The following is a 27,209-nucleotide window of genomic DNA, read 5'->3' on the forward strand; positions in this document are numbered from 1 at the left end:
AACTGAAGCAATAGTGGATTCTAATAGTTCAGTGAACAAATACAATAACATTTTCGCTATCTGTTTAGACCTGGTTGTAATTTATATTTATTGTGGCTTGCTACTGAAGAAAACTGATAGAAATACTTGAAAATAAAAGGAAAATTTAATCCTAATGTCCCACCGATAATGAGGTCCTTAGAAAAACCATAAGCTCAAATTAGATAAGGATGCAACTAAACGTTGTGCTTATCATTTTCGAAGAACTCTATCGGCATTTGCCAACCCATGTAGGGAAACGACAAGAAATGTCCGTCTTGATGACCGGACGTGGATTTTAAACGGGCTCTTCGTTAATGTGTCAGGAGCTATACTGCACAATCTCGCTCTGTTGTTATTAGAACTTGCGTGTTCGCCTTGCCGCATAATGACAGCCGTGTCTCGCCGGCCCCTTTGACATGCAACATGCTCTCTACGACCCAATAGCTTACTGATTAGCAATTCTGCTGCTCATCGACCTTTATTCGATCCTTCTGAGATCCGATGTGGAAACAAAAAGTTAAATTCTTCATTGTAAACAGGCATACAGAATCAATGAGAAGTATTCTCGGGCCTGAAACATTTCATAAGACATAGATAGAAATTATTCTGTGAGAATATGCGACATTTTCATACAATTCATCACGTAAAATGCAAGCTGACTGAGTTTCATGGTGCCTCTGTTTACTGAGAAATACATGGTAAAAGATTATGAAACAACAAAGGTGTTGGCGATGTCTGCGCGTTTAGGCGATACGAACTGACTCTCCTTGGAGATGTAATCGCAATATATACCTGTAACTGGCTACATATTAACTTTTTATTTTTATGGTTTATCGCTCCGTGATCTCGAAGTGTATTTAGGAACGAAGTGTAATCTTACTTTTGATAAAGAAGGCGACACATTGACACCGGTTCTGTTTGAGTAACAGACTCAGCACTTGCCTGGAATGAATAAGAGAAAACGCGAATACCCTAAATTAGGGTGTGTGGATCGGAATTTGAAAGTGGCTACTTCCACATAGCAATATTATATTTTAATACAGATCATTCTTGATTACTGTACATACAGATTCTCAAGAACAATAGATAGTAGTGCTCGAAAGAAAAACAGATGGAAGAACCTGTACGCTGTGAACATTGACATATTTTAAGGGACATATTCCAGAGACGGAAAAATTTTTATGATTACGATGTGGTATAACACGACAGTGAAAATTAGAACTTGTACCGTTATATTTGTTGTGAATGTGAATTATTGCAGCTCAGCGACGTAACTTGCAACATTTGTTGATTACGTTTTATGTGATCAGATACTGTCTCAAAAATACTTTTAGTAACCTTGTGCTGTTTGGTGTATATCTGTTAATGAACTGTCGCGGAAATGTGGAACACACGTAAGATAAGTATTTAAATATTTGAAACATACACGCAGATATTGTTTGCTTTCACAACATCAGTGATTTCAAGCTGCCGTTTAGCAGCATGTTTTATTAAACACAGTATAACTTCCAGAATACACACACTGGTGTCCAAAATTAAAGCAACAAACCTCTGTTTCCCCTTCCTGTGTGTAATTCACGATATAATCATACAAACTGTCAACAGATGTCCGTACCATCGTGTTCTGCACTGAAGATAGCATTCCGGTCAACGGACAACCATGCCAACGATGACGTCAGGTCACCTATGACAGGAGGTAGTGTTTGCCGGGTAGCCACACATCCACAATCGATAGCAACACTGTCACAGACAGTGCAATATGGCACAGAGAAGATGCGTACCAGACTCTCTGCAATGGAGGGCCACAGGAAGAGAGGGAGCAGGACAGTCGCAAACTCATCTGCCCCGACGACTTAATGTGAATAGTTCTGTTGTTTCTCAGATGTGGCGACGGTATATAGAGGCCGAAACTATATTCCGAATACGAGGGCAGGGACGACATCATGTGACTTCGAAAGAGAGGACCGTTATTTGACGGTAAGGGCACGACATTACCGCCGTAGTACTGCACGGCAACTGGCACGTGAGCTCGCAGCATCCATTCGACCTGTCGTCCCGAGGCAAACGGCGTGCACAAGGCTTCGGCAGAGTGGCCTTTATTGTCAGAGGCATGCCGTATGTCTTATGCGTCTTCACAGAAGGGAAGTCTAGAGTGAACGGTCCAATAGTGGGCCAAGGTTGTTTTCACAGGTGACTACCGATTTACTCTTGAGAGTGATTCTCGATGGATTCGCATCTGGAGCGAACGTGGAACACGATTTTGGGACCCAAACATTGTGTAAAGAAACCGAGATCTAGGAGGATCTCTAATGGTGTGTGCATGGATTATGTTTGCTATTCGAACCCTTCTTTATGAAATTGTGCGAGTGAATAGGCAAGGTGTAACTGCTGTCAGGCATCGTGATGAGATCTTGGGACCTCGTCTGCGGTCGTTGCGAGGTGCTGTGGGCTCAGACGTCGTGTTAGTGGATGAAAATTCTCGACCTCATGGAGCACGAGTGGTTGGTGTTTTCTTGGAAACGGAAGATATTGCACTAATGGCAGCGCTTGCTCGCTCTCCCGATTTGAATCCCATAGAGCATGTCTGGGAGACGGCTTGCATCACGTCAGCATCCACCAATCATTCTCCAAGACTGCGAGCAGCTCTGCAGGAAGAATGGGCGTTTCTGCCTCAACACGAGACTGATGACATCATTCACAGCATGTCCCGTCGCTGCCAGGCGGTGGTCGCAGCCCACACTGCGCACAATAACCAGTTGTCGGAAAGTACCTACAAATCGGTTAAATTGGAATGAACGAAAACGAAGAACATTTTTGTAACATTATGCTTCTTGCATGGGTTTTGGTTCTGTATTCTTTACATCGTTTATACTTTACTATCACCTGTTTACACTTTTTCGTGGTGAAATAAACGCAACCTTGCAAAATTTCCTTTTATTGCTTTAATTTTGGACACCAGTGTAATTGACAGGATGTATGGAGATATCGGATTTACGAAGGTTAATGGTATAAGATATTTGTTCCTTTAGAATTAAATTGTATTTACATTCATATGTCTACGGTGCTAAGGGTTTGCTTGTGCAGTCAGGATATTAGCTTTCATTCTCGTGCAGACAGTAACATGAACAACTGGAACACTCCAAGCCAAAACTACTTTTGATGCATAGAGTGCAAATACCATGCCAAAACTTCAGTTTAATTGCTTTTTTACAGATAATATGGTGCAGTGACGTCACGAGTGTTGCGATTAAAACTTTGCGTGCAGATGCAATACCGTTTGCTATATGTTTCAGTTTTGGCATATATCTTTCTACAGCTAAAACAGCAGAACAAAGTAACGTTACATTATAAAAAATCAAAGCCGCATGCTTCCTACAAAATGTGATTGAAGATTTTTGAATTAAAAAAAATGAAACACATTTTAAAACTGTGAAACAGCAAGCTTCAAGTTGTGCAGCGCATGCTACCAATTGCTCTAATGGGATGTTACAGATCGATGTTTCATGCTTGTCTGATGAATTTCAAAACTCATAAGAAACAAATAAACAAAGCAGAAACATATAAATGATGGTTAGAGTACTTACTGTGGCCTCCGTAATTCTGCTGAATGAAACTACAAAGTGTAGATTAATAATCACAACACATTATTAAATGTTAGCAGAAAATTGCTTAATTCGGTAATAGTAGCACATTGTAAGATTCTGGTACATTTTCCCAGATTAGCTGGTTTCTGTTGGATATTGACAAAAGGAAAACCTTTTATTTGTGGATACTCTTCTTTTTGTAGCCTCTCTAAGAGACAGTTGTAGAGAAATGCCGGAAGACTTGCAGAGGAACGTTGCAGGGACTGGCAACTGACCCTCGATAATGTGCACATATTTCGTGGGGAAGACTCGTTATCGTTGGCTGTGTCCGTCACTGGAAATAGTTGTTGTGGTCTTCAGTCCTGAGACTGGTTTGATGCAGCTCTCCATGCTACTCTATCCTGCGCAAGCTGCTTCATCTCCCAGTACCTACTGCAACCTACATCCTTCTGAATCTGCTTAGTGTATTCATCTCTTGGTCCCCCTCTACGATTTTTACCCTACACGCTGCCCTCCAATACTAAATTGGTGATCCCTTGATGCCTCAGAACATGTCCTACCAACCGATCCCTTCTTCTGGTCAAGCTGTGCCACAAACTACTCTTCTCCCCAATCCTATTCAATACTTCCTCATTAGTTATGTGATTTACCCATCTAATCTTCAGCATTCTTCTGTAACACCACATTTCGAAAGCCTCTATTCTCTTCTTGTCCAAACTATTTATCGTCCATGTTTCACTTCCATACATGGCTACACTCCATACAAATATTTTCAGAAATGACTTCCTGACACCTAAATCTATACTCGATGTTAACAAATTTCTCTTCTTCAGAAACACTTTCCTTGCCATTGCCAGTCTACATTTTATATCCTCTCTACTTCGACCATCATCAGTTATTTTGCTCCCCAAATAGCAAAACTCCTTTACTACTTTAAGTGTCTCATTTCCTAATCTAATTTCCTCAGCATCACCCGACTTAATTCGACTACATTCCATTATCCTCGTTACCGTAAAATACCGACGAGTATGGGACCGGAACGATTTCAGATGAACCGATCACATAAAAATGTCGGTTGGAGAGGAAGATACCAAAATGAGGTTTATAGAAAAGATACAAAAAATTCAGAAAGAGCCGCATGTTTTGTCACGAGTTCGTTTAGTAATTGGCTGAGAGAGAGGCTGACATTCTCAGCCAACTCCAATGACAGACGCTAAAAGAAAGACATTATTCATTACGGAGAGGTCTGCTGTGGAAAATTTTGCTGAAGCATGTTGGAAGAAATGTGGAGCAAAGTATTACTTCCTCCTGCATGTACATCTCATAAAATGACTATGAGGGCAATATAACAGAAATTTGGAATCATATGGAGGTTTTGGCCCGTACTACACCGTAAAATAGCCTAGTCAAATATCTTTTATAAGAGACTTTAATAAATCTTTGACAGTGTACTGGGATACTTTTATCGTAACTTTTATAAAAGTTAGTTGTATAAAATATTTGTCAAAGATTTCTTCTACTCTACTACTGGCCTTATGGGCACTCGTTCTTCCCGCGTACCGTTCCTGAATGGTACAGGATCTAGGGAAATTACCCTCAGCCACTCATCAAAGGTGCCTTTCAGAGCAATGTTGGGTAAGTTTGCGTCTAAATTATCTCTCGAATAAAAAGATGTATGGCGGATAAACCTCCATTTGTGCGGTATGAGTACAACATAATGAACATGAGCTTATGTTGATGATAATGATATCAACAACCTTTTAGTATAATGTGAAAGGCATGTTTGTAACAGAGTGACTATTGCAGAATTAAATCTGTGAAATTCTCCTGTATTTTCCTTGAAGTTTAAGAGATGCGTAACTAGCCCTCAAATAAAGTATCTCAAAAACTTGAATTCGCTATGGAACCTAATTTCATATTTCTAAAGACTTTTGCAGTCAACTTTTTGTGATTTAGGTAAGTAGAGACATAGGACGAATGTCGTCTTCTTAGTAGTGTCAGAAGGAATATGACGTGGTCTTCGTGAGCTGCAACCCGGCAGGTCTTGCCTCTGTGTGCGTTACTAAGAACAAGAAAATGCAAGCTCGGCAGCCATTGGCACGAAGTTGGCCCCTGCCACTGAGACAGAGGTCAGAGCAGCCCCTGAACGTGAAGTGACTAAAAAGTCAGCGAACGCGCTAAGGCCTATCAATCTTTTGCTGTTGTATATCAGAAAGTTGCCGTTAAAGTTGATCAAATATAAAATTTAACTTCCTTATGCAATTGCGTCCACTTCTATACTCCGCAAGCAACAGTACGACACGTGGAGAAGGGTGTGCAACAGTATCATCCCCCGCCCTCACCCCCCCCCCCCCCCCCCCTTTTACTAATCTAGTGGCAGACGGCAACCGGAAAGACAGACTGCCTCTGTTTGCTGTATGAGGTGATTATTTCAAGTTAGTGGTTCAGTTATTTCAGCCTCCTTTTACGCGTGTCTGAACGGGACGTTATCTTCAGGGAGTGGGGGAGAGAGGTGGTTGTAGATATTACGAAGAGTCATATCGAAAATGTTATTTATTGCACAACAGGCGAGTTTGCCGGGAAGGAAGCTTATTACTCACAGTTTATGATAGTGTCACTAATAGGTAAGGTTCAAATATTTACCTAAGAATTCGTATTTAACTATAACGCTAGTCTAAAATTTGTGTTGGTCATCCAGAACATTACGACCTCACTTATATCGAAGCACTGAGTGCACACAACACTTGGTGCGGTACAAAAGGATACAGAGAAACAACCCGATCGACTACGTAAGGAAGGACTGGGGAACATAGACTGTGATTGGCCGGCAGCTGGCAACGAGTATCACAGGAGTGGTGAGGCTCATCGGCTGTTCGTGCGTTGCCCACATAAGTATCTAATAAAAGCTGTAGAATGAGGCTGAAAGGGTCGTTAAACAATACGTCCTTTTTAACGTCCCAGAGATGGACGAATCGATGCAGGGAAACCGTCAGCACTGAATGGGAAGAACTCTGGGACCGGGTTTCAGCATTCTGCTAACAGCTTTCATCCCATGTTCAAGAACATGTACCTTGGAGGCTTGCCTGCTGGCTAGAACAGAATAGGCATTAGTCCTTATCAGGTGACATCGAACTGCAATACTGAGACAATGCTGCAAAGTGTTCGCTGGACGATGTTGCAAATGGGACGCCACTGAAGGTCGCTCGTGTAAGATTTTATTTATCAAACGTATTCAGTTTGGATTGCAGCGGACTATGAGAAATAGTGCTGGAATATGGGAGAACAGAAACGCCCACTGGTCTGATACACAAACAATTTAGATGGTCCTTTCAGAAAAGGTCGTCGTTCAAGACGAATCACAATAGACACAATTATCAGAAGAAGCGGAAAACGCCGGTTATTGCTGTGGCAGGCTGTCTGGGACGTTTAATTGGTACTTCGTGGGACCTGACTTACTGAGTAAGGGCTGTGTGGAAGCTGTGCTGTACTTCGGTATTATTGTCGACTGCGGGAGCATGAGTATTTCTGGCATAGGATGGTTTTGAATAACAATGTGGCGTCGTCCTAATGGTGCCATATTTCGGAAAGCTGACTTTCTTCTTGCATCTTAAGGAGGTTCTGATGACTGCCTTCAGCTAGGCACAGGTTTAAATAGGCCCTTACCGCTTGATGTCAGTCACGGACTCGCGATGACAGGACGGGGCTCCCATGGCGAGGTTACGGACGAAATGCGCTGTAGGGAAACGAGACGTAATTTGCTTTCCTGAAGTATATAGATAACCCCAGCAAAAGGATTTTTTGATTGTGAAAGTATGTTGAAAGTTACAGCATGTTGAATGAAACCGTGCACCGACTGAAATACAGGTGCTCGATGAATTAGTTCAAGAAATGATTCAACCAGTATACGAATTTCTGTCCAAAGAAGATTTGGTTAAAACATGCACCGATCCCAATACGCAGAATGACGAGGGGAGCTTCAGCGTGCACATTTGGAAGCTGGTACCGAAACATCTTCAATGTAGGGCTAAAGTGTTGAAATAGCATATAGCTGCAAGTGTATTCCCCGAAGATCTATTCTGAAGACCACGAACGCGTTAGGAGTCGTCATAACGACGAACAGAAAAAAACTTCTCGGAGGTATCTGATAGGAAACGTGTGGTCGCCGCGGAGCAGGGAATGTCTCAGTTTATTAAAAGAACGCGCGTTGAAAAACTACAGCACCAAATTCAGAACCAGAACATGTTTCAGGAAGAGGAACAATGCCTCTATGGCCCTGCGATCGCAGATTAACCGTAAGTTTTGAAAGAAAGTTTGTTTGTTACTCCAAATTGCTAAGTGATTTTTTTTTCATACACGAAAAGTGGTAGAAGCACCATTTTAATAAATTCAATCCTTATATGACAAAATTCTAAACTTCACACATTTTTCGTGCTTCTCGACCAGAACCTCTCCTTAACCCACCACCTCGCCAGAGGAACTGCGATCGGGTATTGCGGGTCCGTGATCGACGGCAAGACGTAAGGGGATATTTAAAACTACGCCCAGCGCAATACAGTCAGTAATGAGCACCGCCCGAGGATGACAATAAGTTAGCGTATGGAAATATCTCACAATGTGGACGAAGCTACACTAATGAATACTCGAGAATATTTCAAAATTATCGTCGACTGGGTGCACCCGTCCATGACTAAGTTTTATTGTCGGGTATTGCACATTCCGTCAGGAGAACTTTCAATGCCACAAGGACACGGTCATACGTATCTGTGAAACGTGATGATGAGTTCCACTTATGTCGTAATGCTTAAAATCATGCCGACAGTAATCCTTTGAAACACGTTTGGGATGTCACTAAGCACTAGCGCAGGGTTCAGAAACCTCCACCTCCTACCAGCAGCTACGTCATCCGTGCGGACACATCTTGTGCCACGTGGAATTGTTCTTTTGTAAAGAACATGTAGAGAAGTTACGCCAAGGAAACGAGGTTTTTTGACTACCGGATGAGCATCTTCACGCCATTATGACGCCAGTCGTAATGTCGTAATGTCCTGGATGACCAGTGCAGTTCGTAGCAGGCAGTGGCGCCAGACGGCGGCGTGCTGGCGCGCTTACCTATGGTGGTTAGTGTGAGCGTCGACCAGTAGAAGCTGTATATGTACTGGCGCGAGAGGCTGCTGTTGCGCCCGCCGTTGAGGTTGTACACCCAGTTGTCGGAGCCGAAGCCGATCACGTAGCTGATGGCGAAGTAGAAGCACGCGTTCCAGTGGATCAGCACCAGGATGGCCAGCACCACCTGCCAAAAAACAACCCGTCTGCTGCGTAAACACTGTGTACTCGTTACGAAGGCTCACAACCTTCTCTCCAAGATGTAGCACAATTGTCGCCGATATAAATAAATCGCCTGATGGAAGACGTGAAGCACCCGGAAGACGTGGTCGGACGGCAATGCAGCTTCTTACACGTACACACCATTGGCGGTTATGAAAATGCTTAGTGCTGCGGTTTTCTGCGACAGGTAGAACGGCCGTCAGAGAGCATTAGTGTTCGACCTGAGTTTCTCCTGGCGTATACAACTTTCAAATAACTTCCGGGAATTCAGCCAGGTAACACTTCCAGCGACCGCCTAGATACTTCGGCGGGAGAACACCCTGCCATTTTCAAGGCAAGCTGCAACGGACAGGCGACATACATGCAAATTTAAAACCTCGGTTCTCGGACTGAAGCAGGAAAGATAACACACACACACACTGAACACTAGTGCCACCAAAGACGACCAAAGTCAGAGCTATCGATAGTGAAACTACGGATTCGCAGGTGAGGCAGCATTGACACCATCCCTCTGTTTTTTGACAAGGGAGAGAGCCGGATTCCAAACAGAGTTTAAACAGAAACCTCCATCCCCGTTAACGAGGTTGCTCGCTAATTTAATCTCAACTGCCTCCTTAATAACACTGTCCCAATAGCTGGACGTCCATGCCAATATCTCGGTGTTATTATATAACATGGAGTGACCAGTATTCAAGCAATTTTCGGCAATAGCAGATCTACTTGGCTGCGGTAATCCTGTGTGCCGTTTATACTCAGTACATTGGTCCTCCACGGTTCTGATAGTTTGACCAACATATGCGATGCCGCAGCTACAAGGAATGCGATATACACCCGCCTTACGCAGTCCAAGATCATCCTTAGATGGAGGTCGGAAAACACATTTCACACCGTATTTCCGTAAAATACGAGCGATCTTGTTGGACGTGTTTCCTACGTAAGGCAAAAAGGCCCTAGACTTAGGTGTTGACTCAGAATTATCATCAATCACCCGATGTACAGTTGGTAGATAGCGCAACGCACATTCAATCTGTCTGTCACTATAACCATTTTGACGAAATGTCACATCAAGATGGAACAGCTGAGCTGGCAAAGTCTCAGCGTCAGAAACGACATGTGCCCTGTGTACCAAGGTACGAAGTACCCCTTCACGCTGAGCCGGGTGGTGACAACTATTAGCATGTAAGTAAAAGTCGGTGTGAGTACGTTTCCTGTAGACTGCCTTCCTCCTAACCAACACGTCAAGAAAGGGAAGGCAACCATCCTCTTCCACCTCCATCGTAAAACGAATGTTCGGGTGGATCGAGTTCAGATGTTCTAGGAAGACATTCAAATTCTCCCTACCATGAGGCCAAACAACGAAGGTATCGTCAACGTATCTAAAGAAACAGGCGGGTTTCAAAGGCGCCGACTCCAATGCACGTTCCTCGAAGTCTTCCATACACAAATTTGCGATCACAGGACTACCCATCGCAACTCCATCTGTCTGCTCGTAATACTGGTCATTAATACATAAAAAGTAAGTCGATGTCAACACATGCCGAAAGAGATTAGTTAATTCAGCACCAAACCTGGCCTCAATTAACCGCAAGGAATCAGACAGAGGAGCACGAGTGAAGAGAGAGACCACATCGAAACTCACTAAAATATCAGAGTCATTCAACTACAGTCCCTTCAAACGACGTAAAAAACTCAGCTGAGTTCCTGATATTATGTTCACACCGACCTACTTGTGGACTCAAAAGAGAAGCAAGATGCTTGTTTTAGATATTTCGGCGGAAGAACGCTGAAATTGTCACCTGGCTGAATTCCTGGAAGTTATTTGAAAGCATTAGTGTTGTTCGCGTTTAATGCAGGCTCCTATCATGCTATGGAGGAGAACTTGTTCTCAAACTGAACGCAGCGAGTTGCAGAGACGGATATGAATACTGACCTATGACTGAAAGGGCATGACACGCAACGAGAGGAAACGGAAGAAAAAAATAAAAAGGATGTTTATTTAACAACTCCTAAGTAATGAAGTCTGTCGTAAATGGATGCAGTCTCCTAGTTTTCTCTATCAGGTCTCCGTCAAAAGATGGTAAGTTATAAGTATCTATTTAAGAATGCAGGGTTCTTTTTTACAATCAGGAGTGAAAATGCAAGTTATCGATTCAGGGCAGTGGCATTAAACTTGCGAAGTAACGGATAGTGAGGTTGTTTTATCTTCCACTAAGATTTTTCACTTTTGATTCTTGTTTAATATTTCCAGATTCTGCGTCTGTCTTTTGCGCTTCTTTCAGTGTTTATTTTATTTTTTTATTGCTTCGTAAATTTTATCTACCTTCCTTCCCACAATTTTACCATGCATCCTTCAACTAGGTTTGACGTGAATAATTGTGGTCTCAAATGTAACTTGAACTAGCCACTTTATTTTCACTTTTTTTTCTAACAACAGAGACCTTGCAAACGTTAGATGCACCTGTTAACTAACTGTTATGCAACCTTTATCATATATTTCACATCATTCACTAGGTACAAACACAGCCTTGTCCTGCAAACGGCGGGCTTCAGTAAGAAGACGCTACACTATTACCAGTGAGTGCTATAGTTATTTTTAGTAAGTCTGTGGTCTACTGTTGTTACCAGGCCTGGCAGGGTTTATGAGCGACTTGACAGCGTCAGATACCGCGTGATCACTTAGAAGGACACGAAGATGCCTAGTACTCGTGTTAGCACCTGACAAAATATGGAAAGGGTCCTCACTGTGGCTGTCTGCATGATGTTGGGGAACTCCCTTGACCAGGAAGAACCCCTGATCTGTCCAATATAGAAAATATGTCAGACCAGCTCGGACAGTAAATCCGCCCCAGCGGCCGTGCGAGTATCCAGGACATAGAGGACCAGCTACAACATTGTGGACCACCTGGCCTCAGGAGAGGGTACAACGGCTTTATGACACCCCTCGCACACAAATCAGTGCATACATTCAGGCCCGAGGGGGTGTGCCTCATACTAATACTGCCTGGTTATTTGTAATTTTGACTCCGTATTGTAAACACAGAAATAACACAACATGCCCTCTCAACCCATGAAGTTTCATTTCATTTCCTCCTCCCCTTCTGGATGTTTTACTATTTTTGTCAGGCAGTGTACTTAATTCACTCTATTTCTTACGGAGGGAATGGCTTTAGATAGGGCGGACATCTATCAGCAGGAATACCTTCTCGATTTCCAGAATGAATCTGTGACTGTAGAATTTAAATCCACGTTTACTGGCAACCAATACGAGGGCGCAAAAAAAGAAAAGAGTAACATTGCTATGGGCGAATCTTATGTAGCACGCATTTCTGTTGCCAGACGTGTATAGCCCAACTCGTTGCCAGTTCGGTTTCGGTGTCGCCTGTTTTGTCGACCAGGGTTGTTCTGCTCATCTGCAGTGATTGTTTTTGCTAGCGCTGTTTTGTTCTTGTTTCGTTTTTTTATAATGGCATGTTTAAGCGAACAACGTGAAGTTGTGAAATTTTGTTTTCTACTCGGTAAAAATGCTGCTGAAACTATTTTAATGTTGAAAACAGCTTTCCAAGATGACGCTAGGGTGAAACTAAAGTGTACGAATGGTTTGCTCGATTTAAATATGGCTGCGTGTCGATTGATGACAAACCTCGTTCTGGACGTCCATCAACAGCCCGAATCGACGAAAATATTGAAAAGTTCATTCAGGGTTTGTTTCTCGCACGTCAGATCGTCTATCACACCTTTCATTTGCAATTTTTAAGGAGAGTGCGCAACAGTGCTCATCAAAAAAGACCCGCTTTGTGGCAGACAGGAGACTGGTTCTTCCACCACGACAACGCTCCTGGACAAACAGCCATATGTGTCAGAGAATGTGTGGCTAAAAATGGTCTTGTCCCGCGCCTGACCTGGCTCCGTGCGACTTTTTCTTATTTCCACGTATGAAAAGGGACAGGAAAGATCACTGATGTGACAATATAGAAGAAGTCAAGAAAAAAAACTAGGGAAGAGCTGTCAGACATTTCTAAAGGTGACTACAAAAAATGTTTCGAACAGTGGAAGCACCGTTGGGACCAATGTATTACTTGTTACGGAGAGTATTTTTAAGGAGATAAGGTTGTTTTGTAAACAGTTTGAAAATATATAGCTTTTAAAATATAATTCCGGATTTTTGGTTACCCCATCGCACGTGGTTAATCAGGATTTGCAAGGCTACGGTAAGCACACTAACAATTAACCCAACGTAAACAAGTTTTTGAACGATGTCCACTTACTGCATTAGCTCACTTACGGATTGCGTTATTCCTTTGTCAGCAAAAAACCTGCAGTGCACATCTTAGCGATAAAGACGTATTAGGTGTCTGATACACAATGACGGTCAGAATCTCAACTAAATAGTAAGGAATTGCTTGTAACTGGTAGGTGGCTCATAAACGCCATAGCTGTTCAAGATTTAATCATTACTTCTAAGCTCCATCTATTCTTCTTTGCCTCCATAGCGTCTTTCCCGTCTAGCGCAGGGTTGACTTTTTCAGTATTTGGCAGATTTTGTTTTCGTATTCAACTCTGTAGCCGGATGCCCTTCCTGTTGCCATAGTCCACAAGGTAAAGTGATGGATGGAAGTCTTGTGCGTAATATGTCTGTGAATCTTGTAGAATTCATTCTGTGAGTTATCGTATTGTAACTGTTTGTATATCGTATTCGCTGAGGCGGAATTTGATGAGCAGCCTAGCATTTGTATAAGCGAGCGTGGCAAACCGCCTAAAAAGAACAGTCAGGCTGCCCGGTGTACCCACCCAGTTACTTTATACGAGCAGGTAGGTCTGCAGCTCTGTGGAATCTTAAGTTTGCAACAGAGGCGCAATCTGAGCACAAAAAATATATATCTTTCCAACACGAAGATGTTTTCACCTCTTAGTTGGCCTTGATGGAAATGCTAAATATCCTGTTTGCCATTCGCTCAAATTTCCAGAACAGGCTACGCTTTTAAAACGAAGCTTGCTGACAGACACGGCACGAGGACGTCACAGCATACTGATACAGCGAACGAGACTGTTTCGCAATCGGCACACCGGTCGGTGCAAACGCTTACTGCTGCTCCTTTGGGAAAGTCTGCTCGCAGTAAGCCGAGAAATCTACCCATTGACATAAAATTTATCTTCAAAAGTTGATGCCTGTGAAAACACGTAGCGAATCTCTAAGTCTAACTGACCTACATCTTTGACGTTATACTGCGGAAAGTACCGCGTTAATTAATTTTATTCTCAAGAGTTGATGCTCACTTAAATTTGTCACACTCTGCGAATAAAACTTCGAAAAGAAAACATGTTACATGTAAATTGCCATTTCTCGAGAAACTGCTGCTATACCGTCATATCACTGCTGTCTACTGCTGTTTTATGTGGTGTCAACGTTGTTAAGGGAACATCACGTTTGCTGTCGTCTGTAAAACTTCACCATTAATTCGGATTTCGCCTACTGACCCTTGTAAAACATAATGAATTATGCAGGTCACTATTATATCAGATAGTATTTTGGCGGAAGAGATTGTACGGACACATGACAAAACGACTCTCTCCGCTCCGTTTACCTGAATCGAGAGTCACGGCACAAGGCTTTCATTCATCATAAATTCTGTCCTAGAGTGCGGGTGCGGGAATCTCCTTAACCTCACCCGCTACGTAAATGAAGGAATTGATATATGCTCATTTTTCTGTATTACATATTAGTTATACGAGGTAGAAATGAGAAAATTTTAACGTTATGTAGTGAGTAGGATAAAAGCACTTGCCACTGAGTTCCTGTTTACTGCACCGTACTAGCCAAACAGGTGGGTATTTACGTCATAACCAAGGAGTGCATTTAAGAGGCAAGCAGGTGCCTTGATACTAAATCTTTGCCAACATTGATAAGTATACGCTCATGAGGGCGTCATACCACAAGAAATCATACAATGCAAATACATTCCAACTTGTATTAAATTACAACGATTATGCTATTCTGGTAAATTTGGAAATTTATGGTACGTTCCTACGGGACCAAACTGCTGAGGTTATCGGTCCCTAGGCTTACACGCTACTTAATCTAACGTAAACTAACTTACGCTAAGGACAACACACACACCCATGCCCGAGGGAGGACTCGAACCTCCGACGGGGAGAGCTGCGCGTACCGTGGCAAGGCGCCCTAGACCGTGTGGCTACCCCGCGCCGCGCTATTCAGGTGAAATCATCATCCTTACATCTGATTATAAGCACAACACTTTATGATCCATAATGACCATTTCATGTAATGCCTTATCTAAAGGGTGAGTACAAAATGTTGGACATGTGCAGGAGTCACTTCACTACGAAACCAAACAATACAAATACTTTGGAGCTAATTCCTGCCTGGTTTGACCAGTAATGTGTTTGTTACTGACATGTGCAGTAAGCAGGAATTCAGTTTCAAGTGCTTTAATCCTACCCGTCACATAACGGAAAAACTAATTATGGGTGCTGTATTTATCTGTGCGAGTTATGTGTTATCGTAAGGTGATGCAATTTATCTTTTATACACGTGGTTTAAGTGACAGAGGCTAACATGAGTCATAGAGGTTCACGTGTTTTTATTCTTTTTGTTAATGCTGAGTACTGCTACGTTTTCAGCAGATGTGTAATATCTTAGTTTATTTTACCTCAGATTTTTCATGGCTGTATTGTGAAACATGTATATATTTCTGCCAGTGGTATGTCTAACCTCAATGTATATGATGTTTGGACGTATAACTGCTTGAAAGTTACCAATATTTTGAAATTGCAGTAGCGGATACTGTAATATAAATATAGAGTCAATGGCGAATGTGAAACCTTTTTAAAATTTCTGCGAGACATGTACAATTGTGTACTTTTCACACTACAGATTCCTGTTTGGTTGGAAAGTGTTCACTGCAATAATTGATTAGGCACATTGTGAACGAATTTGAAACCTATGGAGTTGTGGCGATTATCAGACATATTTAAATATGTCCCTAAAAAGGTGACGGATCTGATCAAGTTGGTCTCAGTACGATGCTGGACAAGAGACGCACTGGTGGTATAAAACGGTTGAGTGAGATTGGCTTCAAGGATTTAAGGAAAAAGTTAGTTTAAAACCGTTTAAATATCAGGGGGAGGGGCGTTGGTGGAATACTTGGCGGCAAGAAGGGCATTCGGTAACCCTCTAACAGTAACACCGTTAAATCCCGGTTAACGTGCCGATTCCTTGAAGACGCGGGAAGAAGAAGAAAATTTTCATTTGGTGAGTTAAATAACTATTACAAGTCCAAAAGCCCTATATAAATGGTTTGTTTCCTTTACTCTAGGTAATAGTTTTATACTTGGCCTAGGAGACATAGCTGCAGCAACCGTAAGATAATAGCACTTCCTCAGAGACTGAACAGAGAGATGATACGGCAAATAAATTCCCAAATTTATTGATTTAGTTTGTAATATACAGTGACTGTTACATTGAGTCCTCATCCGATGAAAGAGAGATATTTTCTGGTAATATTGTATGTATTTATTCTTGATCAAAATTATGTCTGATATTCCCTGCAATGATACAAGTCTTTCTGTCCGTACTGAAGCCGATCCCGTTTCGGATTTTTGTGTGCATCCGACCATGAGCGGACCAGTTGCGTTCTGTTGGAGGTACATTTAGAATCCCAGATGTCAAAGAACACAAAGGTTGCTCAGTGCACAGACCCAGCTGGATCAAGCCACCATCTCGAAATTGTGCTAAATTTGCCACAATAATGCTGGAATCAAGTTGAAGCAAATTGCTTAGTGTTTCAACACAGTCCATTGACATTCCTCGTGTGGAGTAAGAGCTTCTCCCTTAGACCATGGGTCCACACAGTTTGCTACTACTTGGAACGTTTTGAACGTTAACTCTTCCCTACGTTTCACGACAGCTTTTATAATCGATTTGCCTTGTGAAAAACGTACTGTACTCTCCGCCAACACTACATCCACGTTAGCTGAAATTACAGCAAAAACCTCATGTACTGCCGAGAAAAGGGTATTGTCTACTTCTGCTCTCGTTATAGATTTCAGTAACCGCAAAGCCTCTTCCAGTTCCTGCCATGTCTCATTCTCTAGCATGCCTTGTCGAACTGCACATTGGAACAAACAGTTGTTTAAAACATAGCATCCCTGCTCTTTAAGAAGCTATCAAAACATATTGCTTCAGCAGCACATCGCGTTCCAGATGGAAGTTTCAGTGTGGCAGATTATTTTTATTGTATTTATCTTTCCTCTTAGCCTCCAATACGGTATTTTTAAATCTCTGTGTCGGAATATAGGTGAAATGCACTGGATTTGATTTTTCAAATGTGAATGGAAAGTTTCCTTTAAGCAATTATATCTGATTGTCCTGAAATTTTCGTTGATTGTTGAGTACGATACTGCTTTTGGAAGCTCAGACCAGTACATCGAAGATATTGTTTTTGGTCAGAAAACCTATTGTCACAGACGGTCGCAGCCATTGCATAATATTGCCTGAAGCTTGCGTGTACATGATTACTACGAGCGGCAATAATGTGTTGGCTGACAACAATTTTAATACCTGCCACAAAGTGGAATCATTGCCTTCTGTGAATCTTACAGTGTTTTGAAGCACCAGGAACAGTCGGGAACCGGAATAATTGTAAATTTATCCTAGATCTTGACCGGAGACTATTTAAATTTCAAACGGACGGTTTTTATTTCCTTTCCCGTGATGTACGGAGTGTTTCTGTAAAAACTATGCCGTGGTATCGACAACACTACAAGCGAGAAATAGATAATTTTTCGTGATATCAAAAACTGGAATAAATTTATTTTACAACTTATTTTACTTAAATGAAAAGTATTATTTATATTTATACTGTCAAACTGAAACGTCCCTATTGCGATATCGCATAAAAATTCTTTCAAACAACACTATTAGTTTTCTGAAGGATATTATTTCACCTATCTTTCAATCAAACGAAATCTTAACTTCTCGAAGTACGTCGAAAAACAAGATATTTTGGAATGTACGTATTCTACTGAACTTTGATTGTTCTTCAAAATCTAGCACTATAGTAGATAAGGGCCGACCTGGTCCATTAGTTGAAAAGGTAGAGTATTACTTTGCGAGACGATAAGGTCATCCTAGTATGAATCGCATGTACGGATTGGAATAACGAGTATTGGTGTGGAAAAAATACTAGCTTATGTTTGGTTTCGTTGCCGCCCTTCAGTTTGTGTCAGTGTGGATATACATATTATGTGAATGGTTTCCCTCTCCGTTAGGTAGGAAAACATTGTGATGGCAGCAAAGGGCAACTGGTACCAGATTCACGCTCAGGTACTGCTCTTGTTGTTGCTGTCCTGTAACTGAAAATTTATTTGTTTCCAACGTCTGTTCCCTGTGAAGGAGCTCTTTGATAAATCAAATGATACTTTTAGAGTAATTACTTGCGACAACAGTTCTGTACCAATAACATTTAGAGATCCTTCGTAAAAGAAAAGATCATTTGATTTTTGTCCCTAATTTCACGCCAATAACTTAATTTTCGGAGGCAACAGAAAACTGCTGCATGTATAGCTACAGCGTCGGTTCAAAGCAGCTCAGAAAGACCGTTAGAGTTTAAAAACCACTTCAGCAGCTGTCGCAAGGAAATCAGATATCCGTTCCTGCGATGAAAGTGTAGTACATATTCAAAGACTCTCCATTATATATAGAATAAGCTATGAAGTGTAGGTTTTGTAGCCTGCCAAAGAATAGCTGTCAATCGGAACGGAAGGCGCAACGTATATAAAAAGAAGGCGAAGGCATAAGACTCGTCGACGTTCAGCATACAGGATGTTAACGTGGTAATGACACGATCTTTGAAAGATGTTGCAGAAACAGGGAAATATTTGATATGTCATTCTCTGCCAGTGGAATTCGAGAAACCACATGTAATACGAGTAGTTTGTATGAGTTCATAAACTGATTTGTAATGTGCGTCGTTGATAGCATTGCAGCATAGTGTGGAAAATGTAGGCTTGTATCATAATGAGTGGGGACTGTAAGCCCCAACGCTGTACTGCTTATCACTTGGTGTGTCACTGACTTGGCAGCATCGATATAAAGATCTTTAGATTGCAATCTGCGTTTGCAGGTTGAAGTGTACAAGCGTTCAGTCTTAGTGAAATAGCATTGTACTCGTTTTTTAAATTAACAGATATGGTTTTCGTGTACGAACGTACAAGCGCAAACTGTTGGAGAGCTGAAGGGTTATATCGGTCCTAACACTCAAGAAGATGTTCGACACTCGCTAGTTTCCCATGAACGTTCCAATGGTCAAGTGAAACAGGGCGACAACTATCACAATACAGAGAACGGAGAACTACTATCTATACGGACTGCTGACTCGGAAAAAGCAGTGATTGCTCGCCCATCAACACTTTATATGTGCACGTTTTTCAACTACATCTACATCTAGATGACTATTCTGCAATTCAAACTTAAGTGCTTGGCAGACGGCGCACACGCCTTCAGACTACTTCTCTACTGTTCCACTCTCAAAAAGCACTTCGAAAAGATGAATACCTAGATTTTTCCGTGCGAACTCTGATTTATTTTATCACGACGGTCATTTCTCCTTCTACTGGAGAAACTCAACAAAATATTTTGAAATTTAGAGGAGAAAGTTGCTGATTGAAATTTCTTGGATCTATGGCACCACAATGTAAAACGTATTTGTTTTAATGATTGCCATTCCAAGTCGCTTATCATATCCGTGACACTGTCTCCCCTGTTTCACGATTATACAAAACAAGTCGTTGTTCTTTTAACTTTTTCGATGTTCTCCACCAATCTTATCCGATAAGGATCCCATACTAAGCAACAAGTGTCCACAAGAGAATGGACAAGCGCGGTGTACGCAGTCGCTTAGCAGATTTACTAATTCGCTCCAGGATGACGGAGAAGCTACTAAGTTTGGAAGTTTCTGCCAACAACTGCATCAGACGTTACGTGAATGGTGTACAGAAGGAACAGGTCCACATTCGTGACTATCTCGTTCACACGACCTGACTCCACTTGGCTTCTTGCGAAGTCATATGGAAAAGCTTACCGATATGCTAGTAAGAATTATCGCTGTCTGTTCCTTGCCTAAACAACACCATGTGTTTCCACAATGTCTTCACTCTGCAACGGAGTGTGCTCTGTTTTAAAATATCCTGATAGATTAAAACTGTGGTTCTGACCTGCACTCGAGACAGGCGACAGTCCCCTGCAGAATGAAAGATTTATTCTGAAAACAACTCCTAGACCGTGACAAGATCATTTCTCCGCATTGTCCTTTAATACAGGAGAGCTACTCCAGCGGAGTATGCAAGAGAGTATGCATTTGTGACATCATAAAGGTGAAGGGGATACTGGTAGAAGCGAAGTTGTGAGAGGAGGGGATTCACGAGTAGTGGCTGTATGGGCCAAACAGTAACAGCATTGCCTGCGTATGAGAAGGTCCAAGTTTCGAGTCCCGGTCCGGCACTGGGAGTTTCGGGTCCGCTGGCGTTGACTTGCTGTAACAGGAAATTCTCCGCTGGCGCTCTGACAGCTGTCCGTTGGCTTCCGAGATGCTGATCCTTTAGTCTGTAGAAATAGCGAGTTCAGTTTATTGGCATCCAGACATCAGTAAACTACAAAACGTGATAGCCTTCAACGACGGTTGCTTGTTTATCGTATAAGTCAATATCACGAAATAAAATTTAAAGCAATTCGTCTTTAAAGAAATTTAGTTTGTCTACTAAATAGTCAGCTTAACTTTAACGTATGTCCATCAATTTACTGGCAGGAGCCAACAATATGTACTGCTCTCTATGAATATTTACGGGTAAGCCGCTGACCGAGCGTAGATTGTGCAATGTGAGAACCGGCATGTGTTTGATTAATGCCACTAATCTGAATCACGGTTAGTGAGATATGACTTTTATTGAATTATCAAGGCAGAATTTGTCTGTTCTAGCAAAGCGGTATTTATTTTGTGAGTCAGATTTCACAGAGTTCGTTATTTCATGCATTAACATGTTCATGAATTATAATTTTAGTTTGATACACAAAGAGCGTGACAAACGCTCAACTACTGTTCTTCCATCACCCACATACTGCAAATTTGCAGTGGTGGAACCACTTCCATACTTTTACATAATTCATGAAGCTGCTACCGTATTTTTGAAGCATTCGGGAGCAAACAACAACCGTTTTTATAACGTCACTAATCGGAAACTGATCAGCTATTTATATTCTAATAGAGTGAAGATTTTTTATACATGTTTTGAACATCATATGTAATGAAACAACTGGCAAGCGGCTGTTTTACACGTGTGGCTGGGTTATTAACAATGATTCTAAAAATAACGATACATAGAAGGTGTATCTGAAACGATATTAGGACAGCAATACAACGTGAAAATTCCTTAGCATTTTATATCTTCAAACATGCTTGGTTTAGAGTTATGAACGCTATTTATACGTAATAACATATTCACAGTCATGTGTCCAGCGAGTCATCATTTCAAGTCCTCGTGGAGAAGAAAGGTACTGTTAGCAATGTTTAGAGTACTGGAATGTCATATCTCTCGGACTATAGTTGATTGCCTGTATAACAGCAGCAGTCAGCACTATGTACAGATACGTCAATATATAGTGAAATGTTTGGTTTTGAAAGAACAGCTAGGTTGAAGCTTCCTGGCAGATTAAAACTGTATGCCGGACCGAGACTCGAACTCGGGACTTTTGCCTTTCGGAGGCAAGTGCTCTACCAACTGAGCTACCCAAGCACGACTCACGCCCCGTCCTCACAGCTTCACTTGAGCAAATACCTTGTCTTCTACCTTCCAAACTTCACAGAAGCTCTTCTGCGAAACTTGCAGAACCAGCACTCCTGGAAGAAAGGATTTGCGGAGACATGGCTGAGCCACAGACTGGGGGATGTTTCCAGAATGAGATTTTCCCTCTGCAGCGGAATGTACGCTAATTTGAAATTTCCTGTCAGATTAAAACTGTGTGCCGGACCGAGACTCGAACACCGGAGCTTTTGCCTTTCGTGGATGAGCACTTGCCCGCGAAAGGCAAAAGTCCCGAGTTTGAGTCTCGGTCCGGCACACAGTTTTAATCTGCCAGGAAGTTTCAAATTAGCGCACATTCCGCTGTAGAGTGAAAATCTCATTCTGGAAACAGCTAGGTTGTGATGAAGTGAAATCATTTATGCATCAATTATGGGAACAATCGCTAAATAGTCTGAAAAGTTATGAGAGAACTGCCCCACTGATCGGTATTCCAAACGTTAGATTTCTCTTCTTCTGCTTCGCTCAAAGGAGCCTGTTCGTCCGGTCCGTTTCACGGTAGTGAATTTGCGCGCATCAATATGCGTAACCAGATACCACAACGAACAAATTACGGCCAGTACAAACATTAACAGAAAAATTATTTAGAAAAATCATTTGGTTTTGATGTTCGAGTAATCATCATCAGTCGTTTGCCATACACTAGTGGGTAAATTTCTCCTCTAGACTGTTCCATGCACCAACATCTTCAGCGATGTGTATCATCGATACGCTGGGACTTTTTCTAATCTCTCGCACATAAACGCATCATCTGATTCAGTAACCTTATTGTTAATTTTTAATATTATCATTTCGATTTGTTAATTATACATTAGTTTAGTCTTATTGTGTCAGCGTCCTTGTGGCAGTAGTAACACCGGTCGCAGCAGATCACCTACGTTAAGCGCTATCGGGCTTGGCAAGAACTTGGATGGGTGATCGTTCGGGTCTGCCGAGTGCTGTTGGCAAGCGAGATCCACTCAGCCCTCGTGAACCAAATACAGGAATTACTTGATTGAGAAGTACCGGCTGCGGTCACGAAAGCTGGCAGCTGCCGGCAGAGCGGTGTGCTAACCGCATGCCCCTCCAAATCCACATCCAGTGACGCCTGACGGATGAGAATGTCACGACGCTTGCTCGGTACCGCTGGGCCTTCCAAGGCCTCTTGGGACGGAATTTCATTCAGTTAGTCTTACTGTACAGTGCTGACCATTAAAACTGTAGCAAGTTTAAGGACGCGTGTAACAAACGTCAAACTGGCATGAAGTGTTCTACAAGTTTGGATATGCAGATGACAAGCGTTTCAATGCGTCCGCACGAAGTGGATAGGAATAACCCTTTCTACGTGATGTATATGAGGGCAGAGTACGAAGTGGGTTTCTCATTCAGCAATCACACTTTAATAATGGAGACTTGTGAGAAGGTCGTGTTATGATTCGTGGAAGAAGGAGAAACTAACACATGTCAGAAATCGACAACGCTAGGATCGTGTCATTTGGAGTTTTCAGTTCGCCTTCTCGCGGTAATGTCGCTCACGACAGTCGGAATCCCATGAGTGGCATGGAAACATGGAATCGATGGTTTCACGAGGCCTGTACTCAACGCCTTACGGGGTTCAACGGCCCCACGCGACTAACGCCCGAAAGGGCGGACGTATTGTTCGCTATGACTGGCAGAATCGTACAACTACGCCATTTATTTTGAGTCAAAAAGTAGGCTTGTGTGCAGCACTTACCCGCACAGACAGTGCAACAATGTCTGGAGCCGCAAACTGTCAAAACGGCATCAATTGTTGCGGCTTCTCGCGAAGCAGGAAGCAAAGAGGCAAGAATGGTGCGCCGAACGACAATACTGGACACACAGTAAGTGGCGCCATAATGTCTTAGCAGACGAGTCCTGTTTTAGCGTACATCACCGCGACGGACGTATTCATGCATGGAGACCACGAGCTGAACGAACATTACCAGGCTGCATCGTCGTCACCGTACAGGGCCAACACATGGTGTGAGTGACGGTAATTTGGACGTCAGGCGCTACAGTTCTGTCCTGTATACGCTGGTGGCTGTATCCTATCTTCAAGGTCTCCTTGAGGTTTTCAACAAGCTAAAACAAGACTGCAGGCAGTCTGTACTGTTCCTGCCTGCTCTAGCCAATACGTTCTTCACATATCTGACTCACTGACACTCATTGACTCTCTGTCTCACTGACATTGATATCTCTGATCATGTGTTGCCGAGAGACTGGCTCACCAACACTCGCCAGCCACGATCTCTGGAGCAGGCTTGGAGAAGCATTGAATGGCGTACTCATACCTGCCATCCAACCTCAATTGGAACTGATGCCCATCTAGGCAGAGCCATTGTTGCTGCCAACGGTGGAAGCTCTGTGTGGTAAATTTCGCGCCAATAAATGAGTTACAAATTAAATCATGTATTCTTCACACTGTACTGTATCTCAGGAACAAAATGGTTGTGATTATTTTAAACTCAGGATGGGAACCCATCAGTTTTCCGAATAGCCAATTCACGACAATATTGTTATGCAGGGTCTATTCTAAAACAAAAAAGCGATTACAAACGGCTATAGTTATATAATTTCGGAAAAATCAAAAAATTGATTTTTTTACTGCTTTAAATGTAGTCTGGGATGTCTACTTTATTGCAGTGTTCATCGAAAGTTGTCCAGAAACTCCGTTATCGTGTTTCAAGGCGATCTGTGAAAATGTGCCTCCGAAAAGTAAAAAAAAAGTAAAAAAAAGTAATCCAAAACTTTAAATGCGTTTTTCTCGGAACCGTTTGTTTCAAACTGGCGGGAAACCTGACTTTGGAACGGGACATATAATTTTGATTGGAATTTCATGCCAGCATTATAAACTGAATTCTCTATCGGTGTATGTAGCCATTTTGCGATATCTTAAAATATCTATTTTTTGACCACGATTTTATGGGCGAAGAAAATGACATTTGCTTCAGCACCTGACCATTTTGTTAAAATTTAATGTTTATCAATCATCCTATGTATGGTGATGTAACATATATTGAGACTGACTTTCACAAAATTGTTTTATCACAGGTCTAAAAGCGGGCGTTCGGGAATTCTCGCCTATGACCAATGTTCCGGCTGCAGGGGGTTTTTCCGTTTGGTGCAACGGTTTCAGGAAGCGTCCGATGTGGACTCAAAAATGACTTCTTAAAGACAAAAGGGTAAGGATAAAACTGTATCGTTAGATTTAGTATTACTTTTTATTTTGTATAAATATATCGAAAATTAATTTTTTTAATGCGTTCAAAGAGGGCTACTCCATTAATACACAATGGTACATCGGTAATAGTTACAGAAAAGGAAGAAGCAAGTTCCTACCTACTTTCAGATGTTTTATATCAGTCACACGGACAATATCCCACCTATAATCCATTTTAAACCCTACATTCCGAAGCATATGTAGATCCACCTACGCGAACCTATTAGAAACGCGAATTTGCAGTTCTGTAACTGTCTTCGCCAAAGAAGAGACATACATAAAGTTTTCCACGTAACCCCATAAGACGAAGCCCAAGGATGTCAGGTGCAGGGATCTAGGTGACCACGATCAGAACACAGCGTCCAGTACGACTGATTTGCTGATTTAAAAATGCGTGAGCCTTCTTAACCCGATGTGGGGGAGCTCGATCTTACTGAACTATGTTATCTGTGGGATTCGTATGAAGCTATGGCATCAGCCATTGCTCAAGCTTGTCAACGTAGAAGTTTGTTGAAACACTTAGCTCAATGCAGAAAAATGGGGCGTATAACTTTTGTGCCGATCTCGCACAGAACACTGCACAGATTCAGATACGCTTGCGCAACAAGAGAAATTTCTTATATTCATTTGGAATTTCACTCTCCCGTGTTGCCTATTAGCTGTACAGTAAAAGAATGGAAAAACTGGTAGAAGCCGACCTCGGCGAAGATCAGTTTGGAGTCCGAAGAAACGTTGGAAAAGACGAGGCAATACTGACCCTAAGTCTTCTCGTCGAAGATTGGTTACAGAAAGGCAAACCTACATTTATGGCATTTGTAAACTTAGAGAGAGCTTTTGACAATGTTGACTGGAATACTCTCTTTCAAATTGTAAAGGCGGCACAGGTAAAATACAGGGGCCGGAAGTCTATTTACAATTTATATAGAAAACAGATGGCAGTTATAAGATCCAAGGGGCACGAAAGGGAAGCAATGGTTGAGAAAGGAGCGAGACAGGGTTGTAGCTTAATCCCAATGTTACTCAGTCTGTATATTGAGCAAGCAATAAATGAAACAAAAAAATTGGAGTAGAAATTAAAGTCCAGGCAGAAGAAATAAAACCTCTGAGGTTTGCCGATGACAATGAAATTCTGTCAGAGACAGCAAATGACTTGGAAGAGCAGGTCAACGGAATGGACAGGAGAATATAAGATGGAAGGAGAATATAAGATGAACATCAACAAAAGCTAAACGACAATAATGAACTGTAGTCGAATTACATCAGGTGACGCAGAGGGAATTAGATTAGGAAATAAGACACTGAAAGTGCTGGACGAGTTTTGCTATTTGGGAAGCAAAATAAGTTATGGTGGTCGAAGTGAGGAGGATATAAAATGTAGACTGGCAAGGACAAGAAAAGTATTTCTGAAGAAGGGAAATTTGTTAACATCGAATATAGATCTACATATCAGGAAGTCCTTTCTGAAAGTATCTGTATGGAGTGTGGTCAAGTATAGAAGTGAAACAAGGACGAGATACAATTTAGACAAGAAGAGAATAAAAGCTTTTGAAACATGGTGCTGCAGAAGAATGGGTAGATCACGTAACTAGTGAGGAAGCACTGAACAGAACTGGAGAGAAGAGAAATTTATGGCACAACCTGATTGGAAGAAGGGATCGGTTGGTAGGACATATTCTGAGACATCAAGGGAACACCGATTTAGTACTGAAGGGAAGTGCGAGAGGGGTAAAAATCGTAAAGGGAGACCAAGAGGTGTATGCATTAAGTAGACACAGAAGGACGTAGGTTGCAGTTGTTAGTCGGATATGAAGAGGCTTGCACAGGACAGAGTAGCACGGAGAGCTGCAACAAACCAGTCTTTGGACTGAAGACGACAAAAACAACATACTATGTTGATGGTGTGTTGTTTGCGAAACGTGGTTCATTAAGTGAAAAGGGAGCCACATGTCCTGAATTTAGGCAGCACGGAGGTCCGCTGAAGGCAGGGGAGAAGACGGCCTGAGAGGAAGCGGGCGATAAACGCGGGAACTGTCGCAGGGTCGGTTTGGCAGCCAGCTCATCCGGGTTTCCAACGAGAATGACACACAGTAGAGCTGAAAAGAGATTAGAGCATCTGTCCGGCGACGATTAGTTCGGCTTTAGAAACAGTAAGGGCAAGTCTGACGTTGCGCTTTGGAAGAAAGAAA

At 42.2% G+C, this 27,209-nt stretch overlaps 1 protein-coding gene across 3 annotated transcripts in view; it reads right to left on the reverse strand.

Moving 5' to 3' along the window:
* The window catches only part of LOC126365752 (cyclic nucleotide-gated cation channel subunit A), a 487,374-nt gene that overhangs the window by 43,984 nt on the left and 416,181 nt on the right, over nt 1-27,209 (reverse strand). For all 3 annotated transcript variants that reach the window (XM_050008246.1, XM_050008256.1, XM_050008236.1), the window contains exon 8: nt 8,715-8,895. In XM_050008246.1, the coding sequence (XP_049864203.1) occupies nt 8,715-8,895 (181 nt within the window). The remainder of the gene's footprint in view (nt 1-8,714; nt 8,896-27,209) is intronic.

This window comes from Schistocerca gregaria, chromosome 1, assembly GCF_023897955.1.
Source record: "Schistocerca gregaria isolate iqSchGreg1 chromosome 1, iqSchGreg1.2, whole genome shotgun sequence".
Lineage (NCBI taxonomy): Eukaryota > Metazoa > Arthropoda > Insecta > Orthoptera > Acrididae > Schistocerca > Schistocerca gregaria.